This window comes from Nannospalax galili, unplaced genomic scaffold, assembly GCF_000622305.1.
Source record: "Nannospalax galili isolate Female #2095 unplaced genomic scaffold, S.galili_v1.0 scaffold211, whole genome shotgun sequence".
In the NCBI taxonomy this organism is placed as follows: Eukaryota; Metazoa; Chordata; class Mammalia; order Rodentia; family Spalacidae; genus Nannospalax; species Nannospalax galili.
Genome location: NW_008329624.1, coordinates 126,282 through 153,354, shown reverse-complemented (window position 1 = coordinate 153,354; position 27,073 = coordinate 126,282). Strand labels below are relative to the sequence as shown.

At 44.5% G+C, this 27,073-nt stretch overlaps 1 protein-coding gene across 6 annotated transcripts in view; it reads right to left on the bottom strand.

The window, feature by feature from the left end:
- Positions 1-27,073, bottom strand: part of Tiam2 (T cell lymphoma invasion and metastasis 2) — a 144,583-nt gene that overhangs the window by 36,625 nt on the left and 80,885 nt on the right. For 5 of the 6 annotated variants that reach the window (XM_029566656.1, XM_008839396.3, XM_029566653.1 and 2 more), the window contains one exon: positions 7,549-7,652. In XM_029566656.1, the coding sequence (XP_029422516.1) occupies positions 7,549-7,652 (104 nt within the window). Of the gene's footprint in view, positions 1-1,952; positions 2,148-7,548; positions 7,653-27,073 lie in introns of those variants that run through there. The other variant, XM_017799737.2, reaches the window with a different exon arrangement.

Genomic DNA, 27,073 nt, shown 5'->3' with positions numbered 1-27,073 from the left:
ATGCCCTTTCAGACTCCAATGAAAAGCCAGCAAAGTTGCCTCCAACAAAGTAGTGTCAGAACATCAGAACGCTGCACTTGAGAGCCAGGGGCAACTCTCAGAAGACAGCTCCTTTGTAAGCCTGTGTCCCCCAACTCTCTTGCAAGGGGACAGAGCTGCAAGAATGTGGCCAGCAGCACCTCTCTGGCCTCCATGACAGACTCGACTCACAGCCCACCCTGCAAAGGAAGAAGGCGGACCTCTACTCTGTCATTCCAGTATAATGCTTTACAAAAGCTCATCAACTCATGACACTATGCCTGAGAAAATTTTACTGCACTGGGTATAACTGGTCTTCATGTAGATGGCAGAGAGCCAAGAGGACCCAATTCCTAAGGCTCCTGGCATCTGATTCTTTTTTATCCAGAGAACAGACCAGGAGAATTTGACCACTGGCACTAACTCTAAGAAACCTTGAGATATTTAAGTCATGCACACATATTTCAGTAACATTTTATTAGGACACTCAGCATTTGTATACAACTTCTTCTCTGATGCTGAATCCACCAGACGAAAAGGTCATTACTTGAACAGAATGTGTCCGAACACAGAGAACTGTCAGGGAAGGTAGACTTCCAGTTTAACAACCTAAAAGCTGGGTAGCTTGTCCCAGGTCACATAGTAGTAAATCTGATACAGCAGGATACAAATTCAGCTTTCTAATCAACAAGTCAAAATTTCTGTTTAGTACACTGCCTGCCAGAGTGGGCTACCTGAAATGAAAACATCACAGAAGATTGTCTTACCATGGCAGAGTCCCATACCCAAGTCATTTTTCAGGAACAAAGCATCAGTCTTAAAGATACCATCTCCCTGTCCATTCAAATACGAATTAGTTTGGCCAACTTACATTTAGAGATAGGTATGCTTAATTTTAAGAAAAGCATCATGATTACATCAGCCTACCAAACAACAACTACAGAGATCGACTGACTATAAATAAATAGTGTTTTAGCTTAACTTTCTAACAAAAACATCTTATAACCCAAAAGATCTTGAAATAATACTTGGAGAATGCTGGAACACTAACCGTGTCATCCAAAAATCTGTCCCTGTAAGTTCAGCTTCTTCAAGTACAAGCTCTTAAAAATCAACTCACATGAAAAATCTCAAAAGGTTGAGCTAAGTGAGTGGGCTAGGCGTCAAATATTAAATACAAGTTATGTTCACCCAGTGTACTAAGAACCTAATAGTTAGTGTGCATTCTTTTCTTCTACCCTGAACACATAAACAGGCCCAAATACATCTTAAATGTGATTAAATTGCAAAGAACACAACACACAGTTGCCACACTGTACATCTTGATTTCCAACTCTCTCTGCTCTATCAACACAACGCCTACAAATTGCAAAAATAATCACTGCCAAAGCAACACTAGGTGATTACATAAAATTCCTCTAAAAAGCTGAAAAATTAACTAATGAGAAAGAGCTACATTAAAAACACTCCTCACCTTGTAGAAAACAGGTTTCTTTCTTGCAGATTTTTAATTTCTCAGCATTAAGCCCAATACAAGCATGTGCTACACTCCAAGGAAATTGCTCAAGCATAAAATAATTTGCAACAATCAAATTCTTCTTCTCTCTTTTAAATATATTATACAGAGGAAATATCTGCACAAGTCTTTTTGATGTCTACGTATTTCAGACTGTCAGAGATCAACTGCAAGAACTGAGAATGAGAAAGGAAAAGTGGACAGCACAGAACTCATAGACAAAAGTAGTTTCTTCTCCTCAGCTGTGGAGTGCTTGGCGACTGCTCCCGGAATCCCTCTGGAAAGGTATGAATCCTGACATCCGTAACAGCGCTTAGACATTTTTAGTCAAATCAACTTTCAGTCCAGAAAGCAAACCAGGCAAGCACGCCTGCACTTGGATCAAGAGCTACCTACACTCAGAAATGTGTTTACTTACATGCTTGCTGCACATAAAAAGAAGTTCAAAGGCACCCGCTCCTTCTCAGTGTTGGAGAAGGAAGCAGTCGACGGTCTGCTGTTGCTGGAGAGTATGGAAGGCACGCGTCTCCTCACGCTCTCATCCCAGGCAATGAAATGAGAGGAAAAAAAAATTCAAACTGTTCTTCCCAGTCTCATCCACAAGGACTTCCTGGCGTCACCAAGCTTTCTCCTGCTGCCTGGAGAAGGCTCACCCCCTTCCTCTAGATTCCTACCCCAAGCTGTGAGCCTGCCTGCTCTGCAGAGGCACTAGGTTACAGCAGATGTGGCGATGACAGATCCACCAAGTGCCACATGTCCACATCCAGATCCAAGAGCAGAACCCAAAACCCAAGTGGCATGTTTGTTGGGGACTGCTTAACACACCTCGAGTTCCCCCAAGACAAACCCAAAACTATGCCAACCCCCTCACCCAGAGGGAAATTGTTTATTTCTTTCAAACTCCCAACTATCACAATAGCATATGCCAACTGCTAACAATACTAGAGGGGAAAAAATCCCCTACAGGAGAGGCTGACAGGGTCACACAAAGAGCTGTGACAGTAATAGGCACCCTTACACAGAGAGAAGGCAATCAATTATGAGCCATTTGCAGAAATTGCGGGGCTGTCAAAAGCCCTGGTTACAGCTGTGCTTTATCAAGCCCAGCTTCGTGTGATTTTCAATGGAAATTATTCCTTATCCTTAAGTCTAAAATACTTGTTAGTAAAATACTCCAAATGGCCCAGGTTCAACTCAAATCTAATCTGAAAAGAAGTTAATGACCCCTGAGTCGACCTGGGAAGCAGAGGCAAGCCTTCTCTCTGGAGAGCAACTGGCTTCTATGGGCCTCAGCAGGTGCTTCCTAGAGGGTAATGTGCAGGGGATCCTGGAAGAGCTGCTCCCAGTATGCATGGGGAAAGGACCAGTAATGCCCAATTCACCACTGTGAAAACAGGGAGGAATCCCTTTAGACAAGACTTAATGGTTCTAGGAGGGTAAAAATCATATAGGGACTGGGAAGATAGTTCACTTGGTAAAGTACTTGCTTTGTGAGCATGAGGACCTGAGTTCAGATCCCCAGCACCCACGTAAAAAACCTGGACACGGTCCATTTGGGGGGTAGATTTATCCCAGAGCTTGTTGGTCAGCCACTCTAGCCAACTGGTGGAGTTTAGTGAGAGACCCTGTCTTAAAAGATAAGGTGAGGGGCTAGAGGAATGGCTCAGTGGTTAAGAACACCAGTTGTTCTTGCAGAAGACCCGTGTTCGAATCCCAGCACTCACATGGCAACTAACAACTGTCCGTCAACTTGATGCAAACCTACACATACCTGGGAAGAGGGAATCTCAACTGAATAATTTTCTCCATCAGACTGGCCTATGGGCACGTGACAGGGCATTTTCTTGATTTCTAATTGATGTAGGAGGGTCAAGTCCACTATGGGCAGCACCATGCCTGGGCTGTATAAGAAAAGTAGCGAAGCAAGTCAGGCAGAAGCAAGCCAGTAAGATGCATTCCTCCACAGTCTCCGCTTCAAGTTCCTGCCTTGGTTCCCCTCCATGATGGACTGTAACCGATAAAATGATGTCCTCCCCAAGTGGCCTTTTGTTTTAGTGTTTATCACAGCAGCAGAAAGCAAATGAGAACATCTTCACACCCAGATGTAAGTGCCTACTTTTGCCTTGAAAGGAATTTGGCAACAAATGCTTCACCTGCTCACTCAGGCCGAGCATCCCTAATCCAAATGCTGCAAAAGCCCCAACACACCAGCAGGAGAAGCAGAACGTGCCACACCAGACCTTGCGTGAGTTTGTAGCCAAAACACAAGTGCACCAAAAACATCACACAAACTTACTCCAGGGGTAAGTATATATGGTACATAAGAACACAGATGGATTTCATGTTTACATTTGAATCCCTACCCCCAAAGGTACCTTGTTTTATAGCATGCAGATAGCAAAGTCTGGGGGGGAATCCCTGAAATCTGAAACACTACTTAAGCATTTAGGGTAAGAGATATTCAATCTGCATCTCTTCCAATACATTTCCCCTCTGTGTTCCTTGTCATGCGTGTGAGTATGCATGCGTACATGTATGCGTGTTCGTAAATGTGTCTGTTAGTTTTCTCCCCTTACCGTTTTTCACAATGGAAGGCAAAACTGAGGTTGCCCCAATTGCTACCCAAACCCTAGGTTCACTTTTACATTTCTAATGGACGTGGCACTGTTCACTTATTTCAGGTTACTTAGCTGTGACGTGTAGTCAGAGAATAGTTGGAAATGGCCTTAATGTGCTTTTTATGTCTATTCTATTGACTCTTAAAAAAATGGAGGTTAGAAAAATTAATTTCCTTCTTAGAAATTCAAATGTGCAACTCAAGCAAATTATCACAGAAAGAAAATCATTATTCCTAAAGGCATTAAGTGATTTCCTCCCAAGCACCACACTGTGTCCGTGCCCCGTGGCACCTTCACCTTAAATACAGAGCCTATTTCATGAGTGCTTTGGGGACTATGGATTCAAAAAAATATTAAGACAGGGGCTGGAGAGATGGCTCAGTGGCTAAGAGCACTGGTTGCTCTTGCAGAGAACCTGGGTTCGATTCCCAGCACCCACATGGCAGCTAACAACTGTCCGTAACTTCAGTTCCAGGGGAATCTCCTCTTCTGACCATTGAGAGCATTGCATGATACAGGTGCACTTACATAAAGGCATTACATTCATACACACAATAAAAATGAATACAGATATTTTTTACAATCATGACAGTGCAATCAAGGTATATCAATTTGCTCTTCTATGATCCTTTGCTCCACAAAAAAATAAAACAACAACAGAAACAAAGGTAGTAGCTAAGATACAGGGTTTCCTAAAACAACCCACCAGAGAGAGTACAAAACTATAAGATTAAAAACACTGATGTGCTTCAGTTATGGAGGCGGGGTGGCGGGACTGTGTCCTGGCAAAACCAGGGCCTTGGAAGAATGGCAGGAAGGGAGGAGAAACTGGAAGACAGTAGGAGGAATGGAAGAGGGCTCAGGTGAGGATGGAAGAGGAGGAGAGGGAGAGGCTGAGCAGGGCACAGTCTGAAACTGGCGGGCTCTCACCTAATCAGCCTCTTCAGTGGCCTTCAGTGGATGCCACCAAGCCCGAAGAGTATGCTATGTGCTGCTTGCCAAGCGCCTGGCCATAGTGTTAGTCTAAACCCAATGGGCACATCCCCACTACAACTGGCATTAAGATGCCTGACACTGCCTCTCTTTTCCTCTGTTCATATTTTGTTTACAAGTCAAAACCAAGAAACATAAATCAGAATTATAATTTCAAAATCTAGGCTGCACCGGACGAGCAACTGGCTATGAATGGTTAAATAGCATAGCAAAGGACCAGCCATGGTGATGCAGAGGCAGGCAGATCTCTGTGAGTTCAAGGCCAGCATGGTCTATACAGTTCAGTCAAGGCTATATAGTGAGACCCTGTCTGAAACAAAAACAAAATTAAAAATGTGGAAACAGGGGCTGGAGAGATGGCTCGGCGGTTAAGAACACTGGCTGTTCTTGCAGAAGGCCGGGTTCGAATCCCAGCACCCACATGGCCGCTAACAACTGTCTGAAACTCCAGTTCCAGGGGATCCGACAGCCTCTTCTGTCCTTCACGGGTATTGCATGACATGGCTGCAGTTACCTACATGCAGGCAATACACGCATACACATAAAATAAAAATAAAAAATAATAAATAGAATATTTTTTAAAAAAACATAGGAACAGAATGGAAGGCAGCAGGTGCTGCTGAGGGTGAGGGGAAACCGTGGCCCTGGCTCATAGCTGTGAGAAGGTGGGAAGAAAAGGGTGCACTGCTGTGCAGAACAGCTGGACTGTCCCTCAAAAAGCCAAACAGAATGCCTACAACCTAGCAACTGCACTCCCAAGCATATAGCCTGTTCTAGTTTGCTTTCAATTGCTGTGACAAAACACACTGACCAAAACTAACTTGGGGAGGAAAGGGTTTATTTGGCTTACAAGCACAGGCCACCAAAGGAAAGCCAAAGCAGGAACTCGGGGAAGGGACCTGGAGTACAGACCATGGAAGAACACTGCTTACTGGCTTGCTCCCCTGGCACGTGTTCAACCTGCTTTCTTATACAACACAGGCCCACCTGCCCATGAGTGGCACGACCCACAGTGAGCTGGGCCCTCCCACATCACTCAACAATCAAAATACCCCACAGACATGGCCACAGGCCAGTCCAATGGAGGCAACTTCCCAATTGAGGCTCCATCAACCCAGGTCTGTCAAGTTGACAACTAAAGCTCTCCAGCACCAACACACAGCCCAAAGACCTGAAGATGACGATCTGAGCAGATCTCATATGCCAATGACCACGGCAGCATCACCCACAACAGCCAAATGTACCACCAACAACAAATGGGTAACTGAATATAGTGTATATTTGCAATGGAATATTATGTGACCCTAAAAAGAAAGTCTGACACATTCTACAACGTAGATGAACAAAGAAAGTATTGTGTTAAGTGAGTCAGGAACAAAAGGTCAATTTTTTTTTTTGAGGCAGGTTATTATGTAGTCCAGGCTGGTCTCTATCTAACTCAGGACAATTTTAACTCCTAATAAGCCTAGCTCTACCTCACAGGTACTAGAATTAAAGGCTCCACATTCAGCCAAATATTGGATAATTTTCCTTATATGCAAAGTATCTAGAATTGGTAACTAAGAAGAGAGCATGGAGGAGTTCGTGGGGTGAGAGGAACAGAGTTTCTGTCCGGAATAATGAAGGTCCTCTGGAGATGAAAGGTGGTGATGGCATCAGGCACACGATGCCTGACAATGTCCAACAGGGGCAAATTCTATGTTATATATGCTGTACCACAATCAAGTGATAATTATTCCAGAAAATAATTTAGCTTTGACAAAACAATCGTAGGCTAGGGATGGGCTAATAACTGAACATGACTTTCGAGATCCCCAAGCTCAGGACCTCCTTACCAAAATTGTTATGCCTTCTTGACAGAGGATGACCCATCTGCCAGGCTCTTTGATGGTGTGCTCAAAGTCAGGCCTGTGTAAATAGTTCCCATTAGTGCTCACTTCAGAGGAATAAACAGTACTAGGGAGACGGCTCAGTGGATAAAGTGTTTGCCAGGTGAGCATGAGGACTTCAACATGATCCCCAGAACCCACATAAAAGCCAGGCATGGCAGCACATGTTTGTAACCCCAGGGCTGGGGAGGCAGAAACAGGAGGATCCCTGGGGCTCACGGATCAGCCAATTAGTTGAATACAAGTTCCAGGCTCAGAGACTTTGTCTCAAAAAGAGTAATAGAGGAAGACATCCAGTGTCAACCTCTGGCCTCCACATACATGCCTGGTTAAGTACACTCAAGCACACATACCACCCCCCCACACGCACACCCCATCACCACCGCCGCCACACACACACACACCACCACCACCACCAAGAGAGAGAGAGAGGGGGGGGGGGAGAGCCACAGGCAAGGGCGAAAATTAGCCCTTGCCTGCCTGGCTCTTGGTTTGTGGTAGGCCAGCATCTTACCCGGAACGTCTGCTCCAGCTTCTCCCTGTGCGACACCTGATCCAGAGTGCCGTCTGTCTGACTCCTTTTCAGGCCTGTTGTGATGTCCGGGACACTGTTGAAATCTGCAGGGAAAGTGACAAAGACCCATGGGTATGTCCATTTTTGGTGAGTAGTGAGAGGTGACTTCTTAAAGACTCAGAAAGAGAAATCAAGAAGGAAACAGCTGCAGACCTCAAGTAGCAGTCCTTAAAGAAGCCAAAATTCTGATATGCACACAGCTGGTGCACGCGGCCACAGATCAGGACCCCGCCAACTGTGACAGTAGCAACTCTGGTCACTTCCGAACAAGAGACCGATCGTAATAACAGCTTACCTCCCTCGTCACCTTTCCCACTGAAATGTAAACTGCTTCCTAACTCAATTATGACCAGTAATCCAAAAGCAATGACCTTTGTTGACAGCTCCTTATTTTTGGCTAAGTGAGGGCAAACTTTGCCAGGGATATCTTGGAAAAACCAATGTCATTCCATACACACTGACAATATGCTCACTTCCAAGTGTGATTCTTTTCCTGGTGTCAACTTCAATTCCATCCTAAGAGCAAATCATTGTCAGCTTCCAAGTAAAGGTAAAGAAATAGCATTAGTAGAAAATGGATTTCTCTCCACTCATTTTCAAGTTAACAAATTCACGAGAGATGGAGAGACCAGCCTCTACGAAAACATAACACAGCTTTTTCTTCCAATTCTGGATTTGATAGACTGCCCCCTCAGCTAGGAAAAACCAGATGGTGCAGATCCCAGGAAACTACAAGAAGACAGCCTGAGTAGGTTGAGTCCCAAACAAACTTTCTGACAAAGAAACTGTCCAGCATGATCAAGAAAAAAGCGGAGCCTCAAGATGCTTTTCTAGAGAACCGACAGGTACGGTCGGGAAGAACACTAGCACTTGAATCACACTGAAGACATCTTCATGGTCTACAGAAATCCGAGTTCCACTTTCTTCTTCTCTTTACCTCTTCCAACACCTAATACCACCCTAAAAGGGTCAGATATTCCAAGTCAAACTCCAGCTAATGTTACTACAGCTTGCACTAGCCTGGGTGAGATAGTGGTCATCAAAGAGGCAGGAGCAGTCCCTGGGCAACAAAGGTGAGATCCTGGACTTGCCTCTCTCAGGTCCCCTCACCAGCAGGCAGACTGCAGAATAAATAAGATGAAACCCTAAACCAAAATCATCAACCATGGTTCCTCCACTACAGTGTCCTCTGATATGTACACCCCATTGTGGGAAGCAAGACCAACTAAATCATTCACGAAAGGAAAACAACCCTATTCTCTTGGTTACAGCATCAATGCATGGCTCTATCCATCCATTCATGAGGCTTTTTGAACACCAGCAATTTCCCTAGGGATCGTGGGAGGTGCTGGAGGTACAGAGATAAGTTAAATATTGCTAAGGTCTGTTTCTGGGAAGACGTCTCTGTTTAGAGAGACTGAGGCAGACGTGAGTTTAACAAAGATAATAAAAGAAGCCTCCATGGGGCTGAGGAAGCTTGGGAAGAAAGTTCATTCTCCAAGGGCCTTAAAAGACCTTGTAATGGGGCTGGAGAGATGGCTCAGCGGTTAAGAGCACTGACTGCTTTTGTAGAGGACCCGGGTTCATTTCCCAGCACCCACATGGCGGCTATGAACTATCCTTAACTGCAGTTCCAGGGGAATCCAATGCCCTCTTCTGACCTCCTCACCATTGCACAACATGGGTACACTCACATACATACAGGCAATACACTCATACACATAAAATAAAAATAATAAATAAAATACTTTTTTAAAAGACCTTGTAAAAAGAAGACACTTGAAATAAAAGCTTTAAATCTGAGGGATGTTTGTGTGTCTTAAATATGCAGGATATAAGACACAGTAGGCAAGAAGAGGAGATTCCTTGCGTGGGAAGTAGCTAAGAAAAGCCAAATGGTAGAAGAGCTGAAGTCAATCAGGGAACGTGTTGAGTGTGTCTGAAGCAAGCAGAGAGTGGCACAGGGAGGGAGAAGGGCCTGGAATGCAGGAATGTGAGGAGGGCAAGACCTGGGCAGAAAGACAGGTCAGAGAGTCTCAGTAACACTGCAGATATGAGGTGTGAGGACCTGGATGTTTACAGAATGGAGGAACAGGACAAAAAGGGTAGCTATGGCAGAGTTTGAGGAGGTGGGCCCCACTGATCCCCTCCGCACAGTGAGAAGACGCTGAGAACAAAGGCATCTAGGGAGATGCTGGTTTTTACTTTTTAGGTGGCTTAGTCGATGGGGAACCCAAAAGGGTAGGCATGAATTTGGGATACAGCTGGACCATCCAGTAGCAGGTAGTCAGTGGTCAGGCCCAGAAAGATAGGTGTAGATGTCATAAGAACATACCTGATGAAGTCAGGAGATGTACGGCACCCACCAGAAAGAATATGAGTGTGAGACACAAAAGGACCAAGACGGGCAGCAGGATGCAGCTCAGCTGGAAGAGCCCTTACAAGCATTCATGAAGCCCTGGATTCAATCCCCAGCACCATATAAACAGGCATGGAAACACATGCCTCTAATCCCATCATTCAGGAGCGAAAGGCAGAAGGATCAGAAGTTCAAGGTCATCCTGATCTACATAGCAAGTTCATGAGACCCATCTCCAAAACAAAAGGGACCCCCGAGAAGAAAACCCTAGAATCACCAATGCTGAGTGAAGGCAAGAAGAGACCTTTAAAAGGGGAGGTAGAAGTTAGACAAGCATGAAGGAAATAAGAGCAACATTACAGAAGCCCACCACGTGTAAGTACATCGCCTAGGTAACAGAATCAGATCTGCATTCTGTGCTCACCTTGTAAATAGCAAGCTTCGTTATTTCCAGAGTTACATGGAGCACAGGAAACATGGCATGCAGGCCACGTATGTTTTCATTCACGATGGAGGTTTCTACAGTACCTGCCTTACAGCTGGAGGGTATTGAGTACTGGGGATACAAACAGGATCACATCTCGGGTCCCGTGAAGAACTCAGAGACTCAAGGGCATGGGAGCATTGAAGTCTGTGGGGCCAGATGGATGCTAGTGAAAATAGCATGGGAGGTGTGGGAGTGGGTGCCAAGCTAAGTCTGAGTCATTCATTCAATATATTCACAAAACTTTGGAACATAATGTGGAAAACTCTCCCAGCCACTGCTCATTCACTTCCCGAGGCCAAGGCTCAGGTAAGCAAGAGAAAAGGTGTGTTAGCTATGCATGGACAGAGCATTGATACAGCTGGGGTCAGAAGCCTGCCGGCCCCAGGACAGCAGGTGTGGCTCCAAGCCAGCATGGCCCCCACCACCTTCAGGGCTCCTTAAACTGCAGGAAGCTTGTGGGTACTGCTGGCCCTCCTCTGTCCTCTTTGAGGACAAGGCCTGGGCAGATTGGCCACATGAGCCAATTCCATTGCACCTGGCCCCAGGGCCCAGAGAAGGGAGCTCTAAGCATTCCTGAGGTCTCCCAAGGTAGGAGATCTCAGAGCTGTCCCACCCACCAAATGGCACAAGGCAGAATGCATCTGGGCATGCAGAGTCACCATAGTGCCAATAAGAAGTCAGTGTTATACCAGAGACTGACAAAGCTCTTGGAGAGCCAAGCCAGACAGGATCAATGGCTGCCATCCTGGCTTCTGGAGTCCAAACTTCACCAGGACCTGTGTGACAGTATTGATTGTCAACTTGACAGTCACCTAAGAGACAAACCTCTGGGCATGGCCCAGGGAGCTTCTAGATGAGGTTAGTTGAGGTGGGAAGACCACCCTAAGTGTAGGCAGCACATTCAATAGGCTGATGTCCTGGACAGGATAATAAGAGAAGCGAGGTGAGCACAGCAGTCATCTCTCTCTGCTTCTGGACTGCAGATGCCATGTAACCACCTGCCTCAAGCTCTTATGGCCATGACTTCCCACCATGATGGACCCTGAAAGTGTGAAAAGCCAGGCCTTTCCTTCCTTAAGTTTCTTTTGTCAGGAATCTTGCCACAAGTAAGACAGCCTGTGTTGAACAAGCCCTGTGTGTTGTTTCTAGAGAGAAATAAGAAAAGAGCCACATTCTGGTGAAAAACAGAAAACTAGCTATAAAGAGTGTAGACCTGTCAAACCCGAATGTTTATGTACACAGCTGCTTAAGCAGGCGTCCTGTCCTGGGTCCTGAATGCCCACCCACAGCCACGCCCACAGTTGCCCACATCCTAAGCTCTGGCTGCTGAAATAAAAAGATACATCCTGCCCACCCCTGAGAAACTCTGGCTTCCACCTGGCTGAGCCTTCTCACCAGGACATACACAGACACATTTTAGGGCTAACCCCTGTAGGATAATACTAAGCATTTGTTTCCCACACATACACTGCACCCAGCACTGTACAGGACCCACATCCAGACACAACAGAAGAGTGACCAACAGGATGGCAAATTATGCAAAGCCACCAATGACAAACAAGTCAACAGGGCTGCCTTTGCTATGCATGCATCTTCGTCTAACAGTACTCCTCGCAGAAATCAAGTTCGGAATGAGGTCTTACAAACTGAAAAACTTGCCAGCTGGCAGCTAGGTGAGCGGAGCTGCAATGCACTAAGTGACAGTCTCGGCTCCTGATTTAGTTTATAGAGTCCCACATTCAGATGGGTACCAGGCACTCAGCATCCATCAGGCACCAGGTTCCATGTCAGCAGCCAGCCCTGCTGACACCAGGCTCAGCCACCTTTCTCCTTTAATCAGCAATATTTTCTCGAAGTGGACGACACTCCAGGCAGGCTGTCATGGAAAAAACACTGCCTGCTTGCATGCCCATCAGTTTCTGACAGACAAGCAGGGAAAACACGAGGCTTTAGGTATGAGACACCTAGTAATTCACTGTCTTCCTGAACTATGCGTCAGCACACGCCCCATTAGTTCCACTGTCAGCCAAGGAGCTGGCAGCCCCAAATCCTTCACAATTAAAGGGCAAAACCTATGTTAAAGTAGCATCCTGCATACCAACTTAAAAATAGAAACTTCAGGAAATGCTAAAGGTTGCCTCACTCACATACCTTGTAATCTGAATTCAAAGTTCACAATTACATCATCTTCAAATCTGATCTAGCAAACTTAATATGCAGGACTGTACCAGTTAATACACAGGACAGTAGGCGTCACCATTTATTCCCCATCCTGTAACATCTGTCCCCAGCTGTTAACCCTGATAGGCACAGGGAGGAATTCTCTGGAAACATGAGAAATGGAGAAGCCTAGAAGGCCTGTTGTGTGCAGTGGTGTCCCTGTGGCATCCCTCCTGCAGCCTGTTCCTAAGGAAGCCCGAGTCCCACTATAAGAGGCATTTGTGCTTGGCTCATCTAGCTGGTGCTACCCCGCAAGTCTCAGGTAGCAACTCAACAAGACTGCTGTTTTTTCCAGTCACAGGACACCTCCTAAGTCACAGTAAGCAGACCCTCAAGACCCCAGGCTCCCTGTAGCTCCAAGGACAGGTAGGAGTAGTTGGTCTGTCCTTGTGGTGGCTGGAATGGCATCTCCTGAGGATAGATGACTCGCTATGGAGAATGTAATGTAAGACCCACCCTATCCAAAAGGCTGAGATGGCTCCCTGGTCCTCAGAAGCAGCAAAAATAAAAAACAAAAATAAAACTGAACAAAAGACCAAAATGGCTTCAATCACTGTGCCCAAAATAAGAAATGCAAATTACAGAACATTTGTTTTCTTGGACAATAAGATTTAATTTTTTGAGAAATTAATGATTTCACATTTCAAAGCATATTATAGTATATTGACTGCTAACACTATCAAACCCAAAGACCTTCTTTTGATAATACATTTCTACCATCCAGAATGAAAATGACAGTCATTAACTACTTCCACATACAATTCGTCAAAGGCAATAGACTGTCCTAACAAATAACACAGGGAGAGAAATAAAGAGAAAGGAACCTGGAACTTTTCGAAGTGTGTCTCAATCTGTAAATGGTGGACCAGAGCACTCTGAAAGCCATGTGGAGGCCATCCACCCCGCCATGGCCCAGACATGGTGGCTGGAACCAGAACTTCTTCACATACCACTGCCGGGGTGTCGTGGTGGGGCTGCCAGCACAACACAACTTTCCAAGCAGGCAAAACCTCTTTGCAAAGTTTTGAACAAAACAAAGGACCCATTTCCCTAATTTACTGGAGAGCAGCATGCTGTGGAAAATTGAAGGCACACGGTAACTTTAAAAAGACACTCTGTGTTTACTTGCAAATGGAGCCAGTTCTTGGCTCCTGTTGTTAGATGCATCTTTTTACCTCCACAAATGTGATGGTTAATATTGTCAACTTGATCTAGATTCATACAGGAGACAAGTCCCCAAGCACGTTGTTTAGAAAGTTTCTAGACTGGGTTAACTTGAGGTAGGAAGGCCTATTCTAAGTGTGGCTGTCACTGGCCCAAGGACTGAGGCTCTAGACTATAAAAAGGAGGAAGGAAGAATTGGCTCGATAAGTCCCCTTGAAGAGACCCGCATTTTTCTGTTGGTTTTCATTCTTGTTTCGTTCAGTGGAGTTTACACAAGGGTGTCATATTTGTCTTATAAGTGATTTAAGTGATTTTCTCCTTTCTCCAGTTTTATGTTTGTTTTAAACTTGAAATATTCAAATGAATTGTTGCCAATGCATAATGAACTGACATGAACATTTTATGTTTTATGTAACAATTGTGAAATTCTTCCTCGTTGTAGATTGCTCCCTTTGACTTCTGCAAATTGTATCAGAGGAAGGACAAATTGTGTCAGAGGAAGGACAAATTGTGTCAGAGGAAGGCCCATAGGGCAAAAGCTGAGGGAAGGAAGATACGGGACCTCAGGAGGGTAAAAGGGAGGATGCAAGGCAAGCATTTGCCCTGGCTCCTGATCTGCCCCTCAGGTGCCAAGTTCAAAAACGTTCTACCGAGTCTACGAAGGTGGTAACTTGGAAATATTCCTTGATTAAGATGTATTTAATGTTATACCTACAGAGTGTCTCTGTCTTACAACTGTTATATAGAATAAACCTAACTTGTGGTTTGGTTTATTTTCCATAAAAAAAGTCGTGCCTTAGTAATAGGGCATTGTATGTTAATAAAAGAAAGCAACTTTTATTAATAGGGAAAATGGGTTTTTGCCATTAGATTTTAAGTTCTTTTAATCTTTTTACTATCAGAGTTGGGAAAAGTCATTAAAATTAAATAAAACTGATTATGAAATTATTTTTCATAATCTAGCATTTACAACTAAAGCACATTTTTGTAAGAACTGGAATCTTGTATATAAGTCTGAAATGGTATTTTATCGTTTGATGTTTAATTTAACATAAGAACAGGATAGATAAGCTTTACAAATTTTACTTTTAAATACACAATTTCAGTGTGGAAAAAAAAAAGGAGAAAGGGAGCTGAGCACCAAAACTCTTCTCTCTGCTTCCTGTCTACGGATGAGCTGCAACCCGCTGCCTCGTGCTCCTACTGCAAGCCTTTCTAGCCATGTTCAAGTCTTTCACTGCTAACTTTAAGTCAAAATAGACCCTTCCTGAAGTTGCTTTGTTAGGTATTTTGATACAGAAACAAAAAAAAAAAAACTAATTAATACAAAAAAATCATGAAAGCCGCCTACGGGATGTGAAGTTACTTTGAACACTGCAGGACATCCATCAACCATGTCCCCAACCACCATGTAACCAATGCCACACCCACAAACCAAAATGTCACCTGGTGGGCAGTGTCACCTTCTCTGGGACCTGACTCTGCCTTTGTCTTTCCTCAGGGCCAGGATCTCCACTGCTCTGAGAGAGTCAAATGAACAGAGGATACAAAATGTATCTAGCTCTCAGCTCAGAGCTCAGGCAGCAACCACCAGATCCTCATGCCCCACAGGAAAATGAGCCTTAAAAATACTACATTCAGTTATACAAGGCCACATATTTAATTACTCTCATATCAGGCTCAAAAATGTTTTAGTTGATTAAATCGCCAATCCTTAGAAATAGCCTCTGAAGTGTAAGATACTCTGAAGAGTAAAAAATAATTTAAATGTATCAAACAAGTTACACATGAACACTAAATGATATAATCCATTGCTGAGCTTGATTTGTGTGTACTGATTTTTTTTTCTATTTTTAGGTTTATTTTACTTTTTAGTTAATGTATGTGTGTTCCTGTATGTATGTGTATATACCACATGTGTGCTGGTGGCCCAAGGAGGCTGGAAGAGGGCAGTAGATCTCCTGAAGCTGGACTTACAGATAGTTGTGATCCCCTAACATGGGTGCTAGGATCCAAACTCAGGCCTTCTGCAAGAGCAATAAACTGTCTTAACTGCTGAGCCATCTCTCCACTCCTGTCTTGGATTTTTAATACTTATATTCTACTGACATTCAGGTAACATCGTTTGTATGAATTATGGTCTTAATCTGCAATATTTTTCAATTTCTCAGATCTTCAATTGTATAATTCCATAAATGGACAGTTTAGAAAAAATAAAGCACAAAACAAAACAACAACAAAAAAAGCAAAGAATGTCAAGCCAGAAATGAGCCTGATAAATTCTCCCGTTCAGTTCCTTCACCTCATATATCTTTTAGTTTTGCTTCTAATTCCTTAACTGCAAATGCAATTTTAAGAAAAAGTAGAGATTTTAGTAAACCAAAGCTGCAAGGTGAAGGTGAAACACATTCTGTAAAATACAAAATTGGGATTTCTGCTCGGCTCTGCATCATCTACCCACAATTACAAGGCTCTCTGCTGGCGCTCACACAGAGTTGTGGTACAAAGAACGCGCTGAACATCGAGTTCACTTGGAAAAAAAAAAAAAAGGCTTAGAAGTTCTTAAATTTTAAATTTAAATGTGTGAGCTTTGTATAGCAATGGTTATTTTTAACTAATTTGGAATTCTCTGAGTTTTATTCATGTTTTTTCTTTAAATGCAGCAGCTTATGACACCTTTCATTAAGGACATTTGCTGTGTTCTGTCATTCAGGCAACTATTACTCATAATCAAAGAAAACAGAATGAAAATATTACGCTTAAATGAAATAATTAACACATGCACAATTCTGGATGAAAAAAAATAACTGAATTGACCCCATTCAAAGGTTATACAAGTCCTAACCTGCACTGTTTAGCCAAAAGATGATCATTTAATGTCATTTATTATATTATTATTATTATTATACAAAAGTCAATCTACTTGTTTGGCTGTGATGTAAGACTCTGCATGTGTATGGTGTGTTCATGTATGTGTTGGTGCATGTGTGGATGTGGGTACACATGCATGTGAAGGCCAGAGGTCAAATTCAGGTATCTTTTTTCAGGACACCATCTACTTTATTTTCAAAGTTAGGGTCTCCCACTGGCATGCAGTCTGCCAAGCATGCTAGGGTTGGCTGGCCAGTGAGCCCCAGGGGTCTGCTTGTTGCCCCAGCCATGGGACTACACGCTCACCTCATCATACCTTGCATGTTTACATGGGCTCTGAGGATCAAACTCAGGTCCTCACGCTTGCACGGAAAGCACTTTACTGATTTAACCACTCCCCACCCCTTCCAATTTTCTATTCTTATTATTCTTGCGTCTAGCAAATTCAAGCCAGCAGCTTGAATGTCACCATGAAGCCTGCAGAGATGTCAATTCTACCACAGCACGAATACCTTGCCAGAAAAACGTAAATTTCATAAGTCTGCACTTAGCCTGAGGTCACAATCCACTCGTGATGTTCTTGACAATGCAACCTAGAGCTAGAGATGGACAGAAACAAATTGTAGACAGTAAAAGGTTCTGAACAGTATGAGATGGAAGGGAGGGGACTACTACTGTGAACAGGAGACTCCCCAACAAGTCCCCTCCCAGCTGAGAAAGCCCCCAAACATCACCTGGTGGGTTCTTCCTAACTGCCATCCCCAGCCAGTTATAAACAGACATAGGGCAGGAGCCACCGTCAACCCAGGCATATACATCTGTTTTACTGCAAGGCAAATTATGACTGAGTTTTATCTTGTGTCTATCAGTGGAGAAACCTTTAAAAGGAAAGGGGTTAAAGTTCAGACATTCTCCACATGGATGGAAAAACAGTGTAATGCTATCTTCTAAGACTGACTGTGACCTTGTACAAGGTACTGGTGGTGTCATGTGCCTGTGCCTTGATTTACCCAGCTGTGAGAGCAAGTTAATAACAGGTCTCTGCGCCATCGGGCTGAGTGGAGGATAATTAGTGCTCCTGGGGCCCCGTGTGATCTTTGCATAGAGACAGCCTGCTATTATCATAAAATCTTAACCAACACCTCTCTCAGCAGTCAAGACCCAGCTCTATTTAAAGAGGTAACGGGATTCACTCATTACAAAACCAAAACACTAATACTTTGCTTTTTTGACTTTCTAAACTTTTATAAGGCATGCACTTTGTGATAGAAATTAAATTGTTACTTTCATTCTATTAAATAAATGAATCTTAGAGAAAGAAAGGAAAAAGGCCTAACTGCTTTGCCCATGCCTCATCTTGAGAGGAAACAGTTATTAGAGGACTATGCTCAAGGTTACATATAACAAAACTAGAACCAGGGGCCCTTGGTCTGGACCCACAGCCTCTTATAAATGCTGCCATCCCCAATTTAACTGGAAACACATCTGATGCTCAGAACTGCCCTATGCTGCAGATGAAGTCATGCTGCTCCTTTCTAACTGTGGTTTATCTGTGACATGACCACCAGTCAGCCTTTGGACATGGCAGGGCGGGGCAGATGTACAAAGCAGACAGGCTGCATGGGCTCCCAGAATCTGCTGGAAGACTCTGTGGCTATCTGGTTCTCTACTAAGCACTGCTAGGAAACAGCCAGGGGTCCCCCACTTGGGCATACATTAGAGACTGATTCTGAGGCTGCCTCCTCACTCTTCCATCATATGGGATTGATAAAGAACTCTAGGAAGCCTGTAGGTGTGTTCCAAGGAATCTTTTTGCTCTTATGCTCCCTTGATCCCCATCAGCTACTCCCAGCAATAGTGCATTAACCTCACGTTAACAGAGTCTTCATGATGGATGCCCTCTTCTGGCCTCTGGCAGTACCTGCACACACACTGTACACATACCACACATATCCCACACACATATACACACACAAATGCATGTGCACGTATAAAAATAAGTATAAAAATAGATAAAAGAGAGTCCTCATCACCTTCCTCTCACTCAATAGCTATTTACCCAGGGCAGCAATTTAGCAAGAGCGGCACAAGTTGCTGTCTTAAACCTCTCTGCATCCTTCCAAATCCCTGATTTCAAGGATTTTTTTGCAGCAGATAAACAAGCACACAGACGACAATTCTGCAAAGCAATAAATAGTAACAGTGACATGCAGTAGGCAGACAGGATGCTCTCAGAGCTCAAAACAGGAAGAGCCTATGACCCCTCCATCCTATGTAACCTACAGGCAGATCCCTACTTCCTACAGAACACAATCCTAAAAGAGGAGCAGGCAGGGAGAGTCACACATACTACAAACTTCCATCGCCACAGACCTAAAAACCGTAAGTTACCTACCTTCTATCCCTCCTCATTTAAATCCATGAAAAAAGGGCCACATCTCCTTCCCGAGTGAATACATTCTGACCTACTAAAGATCGAAACACAGCCACGTGGCTGAAGGCACAGTAGCCAAGCACAGCTGGTGAGTGGCGTTTGGATCAAGACACCCAGGTTCCTCATTCAAAGTCCCCCTTTCTCATCATGTTTATAAAGTATAAGTGATAAAATTGAGGGAGTGGAGAGATGGCTTAACCAGTAAAACGCTTGCCACACAAGCATGAGAACCTGAGTTCAGATCCCCAGCACCCACATTAAAGAGGTGTGTCCCTGTAATCCTAGTACTGGGGTGGGGAGCAGAGACAGGTGGATCCTTGGGGCCTTGATGGCCAGTCAATCTAGCTGAATCAGCAAGCTCCAGGTCCAATGAGAGACATTGCCTCAAAACAACCTATTGAGGAAAACATCCAATGGCACACGTGCACACACTCACATGAGTATACACATACATGTACACCACGCATGCAAGTTGAAATTCAACCAACACTCAAATAATTGTGCTAATCCTACTACAAAAAGCTACCTAAACTTAACAGTAGAATGACATGATCAGGCAACAGAAACATGGAAGTCAGAGTTAGAAACACAAATGGCAGCTGGGGGCCACATTGGAAGGGCAAGACGGGCTAATGGCACAGCCTTTCATAAGCAGAGGGTGAGTGTTTCCCTGGGAACTGCAGCTCCTACAGCAGGCCCCTGGAGGCCTGGGACAGTGGTGGCCTGCAGCTCCAGGAGGTCTGCTAGAGTCCTTCCCTTCGTGGCAGCTGGCCAGCTCATGGAAGTAGATACAATAATCACACCAACAATTTTATGTGTCCATTTCCAGATGAGTTGATCCAGAGCTACCAACGAATGATAACATGAGGTGCTCTGAACTGTGTCACGCTTTCTTATGACATGCCAAAGATGCCAAGAACCAAAAGGAAAAAAAAAAAAGACGAAAGAAAAAGATTGTACAGGAACGGACAACGTGTGAATAACTACAACTGAGCCACGCTGCATCAGAAGTAAATTTATAAGACAGTAGAGCATGAGCGAACTGTGTGAAATTAATAGAATCAATGTGTTGCGACTGCATTTCTAGAGTTTACTGGTTTGCTTTTTAATTTTTTTAATTAATTTTTTATGTGTATGAATATTTTGCCTACAACGTATGTCAGTGCAGCACATGCCCGCAATGCCTGTGAAGGCCATAAAAACGTTGTCAGATCCCCTAGCCGTGTAGATGTTGGGAACTGAACCTGAGTTCTCTGCAAGAACAACCAGTGCTATTAGCCATTGAGTCATCTCTCTAGCTCCAAAAGTTTACTGATTTTCTTCTCCCATAATTATATTTGTGTTCACCTTACATGAAAAGTGAAAATCTATAACGTAGCCAACCTGTGACTCAAATCTGTATCAGTCAACTTTTCTCGTTGCTATGACCAAATACCTTCAAAACCAACTTAAGGAAGGGTTTGTTTGGGCTCACAGTTGGAAGGTTTAGTCCATCACAGCGGAAAAGGCACAGTGGCAGGAGCCTGAGGCAGATGGTCACACATGCCCCTAGTCAGGAAGCAGAGAAAGATGAGCACTGGGACTCAGCTCACTTCATCTTTTTACTCAGTCTGGGGCCCCATCTCAAGGGATGGTGCCACCCACATTTAATGTAGGTCTTCCCACCTCAGTTAACCTAACCTAGACCATCCCTTCCCGACATACCCGGATGCTGTTTCCTTAGCGACTCTGTGGAATCCCATCCAGATGACACCCAAGGTTAACCTTGTATCTCCCCTCTCTTTCCACTGCTAATCATTTTAGAAGCAGGTAAAATATTCAGTATAAACCCAGAGGTTGGGATGTCCTGCCCTCCAACCCCCAAAGCTGTTTCAGGTGCTCTTTCATCTTGTGTGATAACAACTCTGACGTCCATTGCCCAGGGCATCATCTTCCACTCCTCATCCCGTCATGTCACCCTTCCTCTGAACCAGGCCTCTGGGATTTATGCCACTGCTGCTATCACTGCCTCTAGCCAGGTGCCCCTCAGCCTCCACAGCTGCTCAGTGCACCTGGTAAAACAGTGGTCAGGGCATGTCATTTTCTGCTCAGACCCATGGGGTGGCTCTGCATTTTCCTTAGGCAAACAGTTGACCTTAAGGAGACCTGGAAGTCTGCTCTGAGCTGCCCCCTGTCACCACAGTGCCCTTGCTCTTTCAGGCACACTGAGCTTCTCATCCTTAACCACAGCATCTGCATACCCAACTCAGGGACTTGCAACTGTTCCCTCTCCTGCAAAAGTTTGCTTCCCCAGGTCCACACAGCTCTAGTCCTCACCTCCTTCAAGCCTTTGTTCCAACAGTCTCCTGAGGTCGACCCTCCTGACCACTGCACCCTGTGCTTCTCCCTCCTGCCATCCCCATCTCCTGTTCTGTCTCCTTTCTCACCTATAACTTATTTTGTGTTAACTTGTTCTGTTTCCATGGGAAAAGATGCAGGCAAGCTCCATGAAGCTAAGGATTTCTTAAATGTGCTGTTTATCACCTCCGATCCTACCTCCTACCAGTCCCTGACTGGTCATCACTGTTACTATATGAAAGGAAAGTGAAAATGAAGAGAAAAATGAGTTTGGTCTGGGGACAAGCACCTGTAATTCTAGTACTTGGGAGGCAGAAGCAGGAGGATCACAAGTTCAAGTCCAGCCTGGGCTATATAGAAAAAAAAAAATCAATCAAATTACACAGGGAAGGGGAGTCTATTTTCCCAAAGATGCCTGGTTTCTCAGGAGGGCCCAAGGGTGCTTTGTAACCTTCCATGGAGTAGGAAACTACATGCCTCATTTCAGGAGCCAAGCCTAAGTACTTGAATTCAGGACTAAGTATAGAAATTCATTTCCCAACTTCAAGGTAAGAGAAATTATCTGGAGCTGGAGACAGCTCAGCAGCTGAGAGCACTGACTGCTCTCGCAGACAACTCAGGCTTGGTTCCTAGCACCCTCACGGTGGTTAACACCCATCTGTAACTCCAGTTCCAGGGGGATCCAACACCTTTGGACCTCTCTGGGCACTGCATGACAAAAGGTGCACTTACATACATGCAGGAAATACACTCACACACATAAAATAATAAATAAAAATATAAAAAATAAATACATTTTTTAAGAAACTATCTGGCCCAAATTACTTGTACCACAGACTCAACCTCAAGCAATAAATGAAGCCATGATTCCCTCCTTAGCTACAAGCTGGATTCTCTAAGCTTTAAACAAACCCTTATTGAACAGGTGTAGACATCTTGTTGAGACACACAGTGAACGTAGAAAATGGAAGACCCAGCGATTCTGTCTTCTTTTTCACATCCTGAGTCCTGTTATTTCTATATCCTTACTTGACTTAATATATTGGATTGAGAATTCATTGAGAGGCTAGACACATACACATAAGTAATGTGCTTGATGATTTACTGATTCAAAAATACAAGGCAGAATAGAATGTATTAGTCAGTGTCTTGTCGCTGTAAGAAAACACTTGAGAGAAACTACTTAAAGGGAGGAAAAACTTACACTGACTCATGATTCCTGAGGTTTCAGTCCATGCTGGATGCACTGTTTCTGGGCCTGTGCTGCACAGAGCATCATAGTGTAGGTTATGGTAGAGCAGAAGGCAAGATGAGGCAGAGAATAAAGCATCCTTCAGGGACATGCCTCAGTGACACCCTTCCTCCAACCAGGCCCCGCCTTCCACAGTTCCACCACTTCCCAACAGTCTATTCAAGTTTTGAATCTGTGATGCATTAATCCATGATGAAGGCAAAACCTTCATGAGCCAACCAAGTTCCCCAAAGCCCTGTCTCTGAACACTGCTTGCATGGAGTCCAAGACTTCAAATACACGAACCTCTGAGAGATACTTCATATCTAAGTCATAACACAGAGTGTTTCTATCTACCTATGGTGACCTGAGTCCACACCTCTCAGCCCCATTCCAGCTCAGCCCAGGCCTTTGCCACCTCTCTGTGGGGCTGTTAGCAATCCCAATATTGTTGTATTAACTTTTCCTTGAGAGACATCAATAGATGTCTATTCCCTCTGATAGGGCATGGACCAAAGTCACAATTTTACCCAAGTCTAGTTTACAGGAACACGGCTAACCCCGTGTCCCCAACAGCTATATCACCAGTCTCACGTCAGTATGGGTGATGCTTCCCCATAGCTCTACAGAGTGTGCCCTTCGGTTAACCTTCCACTTGCTGCATGTTCTAGACCTCCCAACACCACAGCTGGGGCCGCTTACTGTAGCTGGGAGTGGGGTGCAAGATGTTTCTGGAGTCTCAAGTGAGGACCGGATGACCATCCTCACACCCTCACTGTATGAAAGAACATCAACAGGCCAATCCTGGGCGTCTCTCTCCAGTAATCACAGTTGCTCTGATTAAAATGTTAACGGCTGTTGTAGCACAACCACAACCACAACCACAACCATGGTCTTCTCAGAGTAGTCAGTCTTCCTCTCATGACAATGTGGCCAGATCATTCTAGTGGGGACTCTCTCTGTGGATCTGCCACACCTATACCCCCCCGCACACTTGCTGGCTTGCAAGCCCCCTCACCTGGCTCTTGCTCAACTGTTCTATCACTTCCTTTTCCTTTATAGGGGACTAACAATCCTGAAGGCCTCCCAGCCTTTCCCCCAGGGAGGCCCCTCCCCTTCTTCCTGCTCTGCCTACCTCCGCCCTCCCTCTTCTTCAGCTTCAGCTGAGACACCGTCCTCCAGAGGGGGCCTTAACAAGCTGTACACAAGTGCTCCTTCCGGAGGGGACAGTCCTTTCACCCTTGTGCTCTGCAGTGTCCTGACCCCTCCCCAAAGAGCTGCCAAGCTTATTGCCTGTCACCTGCCTTTCCTTCCTGAGGACATTTGTACTGGTGACTCAGCTTAACTGTGTGCAAATCTGACAGCACCTTAACAGACATCAAAGTCACTGTTTCAAACTGCCCTGCTCACTAGAACAGATGAGGGTTTGTCTTTAAAACATGCTGCTTGACACCATCAGAGAGTGGTCAGAGTGAGTTTTTCTAAATGTCAACCCTTGGGGTGCATTTGGGAAGCACGTGTGCACACGTGTGCACACGTGAGCGCACGCACGCGCGCACACACACACACACACACACACACACCTTTGGGGTTGTGTGGCACGAGGCGGCTGTGGGGATGGTCGCCCTCAGCCATCCCTCCTGCTTTCGTCCCACAGTTCCCCTGGAGGAAAAGCCTCACACAGCTGTGCTGCAAGCAGAATTAACAACCACGTTTTATAAGATATGAATTTTACCCCCACGCCAGCAAAAAAGGCAACAGTGGCAGAAAAAAATGGCAGAAAATAATTTCTTTAAGGTGAACAAAAACAAAGTAAGCTTTTTATGAAAACTCTACCTGCAGTCTTAGGTCAAATATCCTAGAAAAATTCAAAATCCTAGCAAATTTGTACCCACCGTGAGCTCCACAGCTTCCCAATAGCAAAGTCCTTCCCACTGAGAGCTGACTTCTAATTTTGTACAAGGAAACAACCATATTTTAAAGATTTGCAAAACTCAATGACCTCATATTTTCCAAGTTAACAATGCACGCACTTCACGAAACTGTGAGAGATCCAAATCCAAGATCAGCCATTAGACTGTAATGTAACCAGGGAAGGAAAAGCTACAATAACAACTCAGATCCTATGTTACAACCAGCCTCAGAGGAAAGGACACTTGTTAGGTTTTGATGCGATGACAAAAATCACCCATGGTTCTCTGGAAGGGTTATTAAAACACTCCTCTTGTCAACTAACGTATGTGTGAAGTTAGATTTTCTTCAAATAACTTCCAACAAAATATTGCAGAAGATAGAATTCAAAAGTTGTTATGAGAATCCAGCTGTCACCCATGAAGGTATAGAAGACATTTGCAAAAATGCAGAACAATGCTAATCTCAGTAATGTTTAGGGGCAGGGCCTTGGGGCCATTTCATTAAGACCATGCTAAATAGCAACGAAGTAGATGCATTTGTATGTTGAAATATACTAATGTGTATTTTGAAATCTATTTAAATTTCTAGTACAATAAATATCATCCATAACTAATGTTCCTTGAAGTCTGTAATAATTTTTAACAGTAAACTGCCTATGGGAACCATGGAACTACATCAACTGCAGTGGTAGATGGTAACTGTCCCCATCATCTGCCTCCTACCCCAGAACCCCAAAGGCAGGGCTGTATGTTTTGAAGTTTCATTCTCTACGGCTCTGGAGGTGAGCACAGTACGGCCAGCCAGGCCACGCTCCACAGCGAGAATCCATCAGCAACAGTCATTCCACCTCTTCTGTCACTTCCGGAGTTCTCAGGGCCTCACATCACACCGACCTCTGGTTCTCTCATCACACTTGATCTTGGCCAAAAAATGACCCATGCACTAATTCGTGTCCCTTGCTGTACTGAGAGCTCCCTTCAGCACAGAACAAAGAGCCGAGCCATGGCTCCGAGGCCAAGGTTCTAACTCCTGGTAAAGTTAGTATTTCCCAGATTCTTTTTTAAAACGAATACGCCCTCCATTCACTGGGGACACTAATATGTTTTTAAATCTGTGAACTGGGATGTCGGCCAGACAGACTTGGTAATAGCAGTTTTAGACCTAAATGGAGTGTTCTCTGAGCTCATGGCTGTTAGTCACTCTAAATAAGTCCAAAATGCCCTCTCATAAACAGGAAGCGGGCTTGTCACACCTGGACTGATCCCCAGTTCCTTTCACTCCTTGGTGAAAGTTGTTCAATGAACACATATATGCCTTGCAGCAATCTACCCTGGAGAGCAAATTTACATCTAAGTGACTTTGGATAGCTTGAGACACTACCCACTCAGACAGCAATTTAAAAAGATGTGATTCAAAGAGGAGGAGGGTAAGGCTCCCAAACGCCCTCAGGCAAAAGTTACCTTCCAGAGGCTGAAAGCTTTGGCTGGTTTATATCCAAGAAGGAACAGGAACTTTGTTCTCTATTTCTCGTCTGCTAAAAATACCTCCAGCCCTAGCAGGACCAAGGTTAATAGCTGTTTATAAATGGAGAGAGTATTAATGCCAAGGGGAGTCCAGTGTTTATATAAAGACTTTGTTCAAACTCTGCTTTCGAAAGCTGGTTGGAATTGCTCAAAAGCCAGCAAACAGTAGTAAAGGGAATTTCATACATAAATCACAAAAGCAGCATTAACAGGATTCAAGTACAAACAGCTGGGGTACACCCAACTCCTTCAATGGTGGCCTTGTTGGGTCTAAAATAACACTGGCATCTTTGGGGGGAATTCCAGTGGTAAAATTGATTCTCTATAAAATGTCTTTATTGATATTTCCATTCAAGTTAAACACAGCTCATTGACAGTTCCTCTCCCTAGTATGGAGAGCCAGTTCAGGCCAGGAATCAAATAGTCATTCATCTATAGAAGGCAAAGAAACTCCACTGTAAACACTATGTCCTTGTGAATTCCACTGCAGGACCACAGATGGCAGAGTGACAGTTTGGAGCCCTTTTCCCTGGCCTCCTATGCTGATGACAGACAGACAGACAGAGAGTTCTCAGGAGGGCTCTAAAGACCAAGGGAGGAAAGTGAACCAGTCACCTGTGCTTTCTGAGCCCCTGGAAGGACAGTGGTGGTGTGTGGAGCATGGAATCCCTAACAGAAAGGACATCTCACACAATCACTACCATATTTGCTGAGAACACAACACATTATCTCATCAGCTCCTCAGAACCTCAGCCCAGCAGGGTTCTGGAACAATCTACCTGCTCAAGTGAAGCCTGCCTCCAGTAGACCTAGAGGGCTGGGCAGAACGGAGCCTGCACTGCTCCTAGCTGCCTGAAGGAGGCACTCTCACACCAGAAGCCAGGTGTTTTGCCTTTTTCTAAGCTCAGGTGAGTCTCCTGAATAA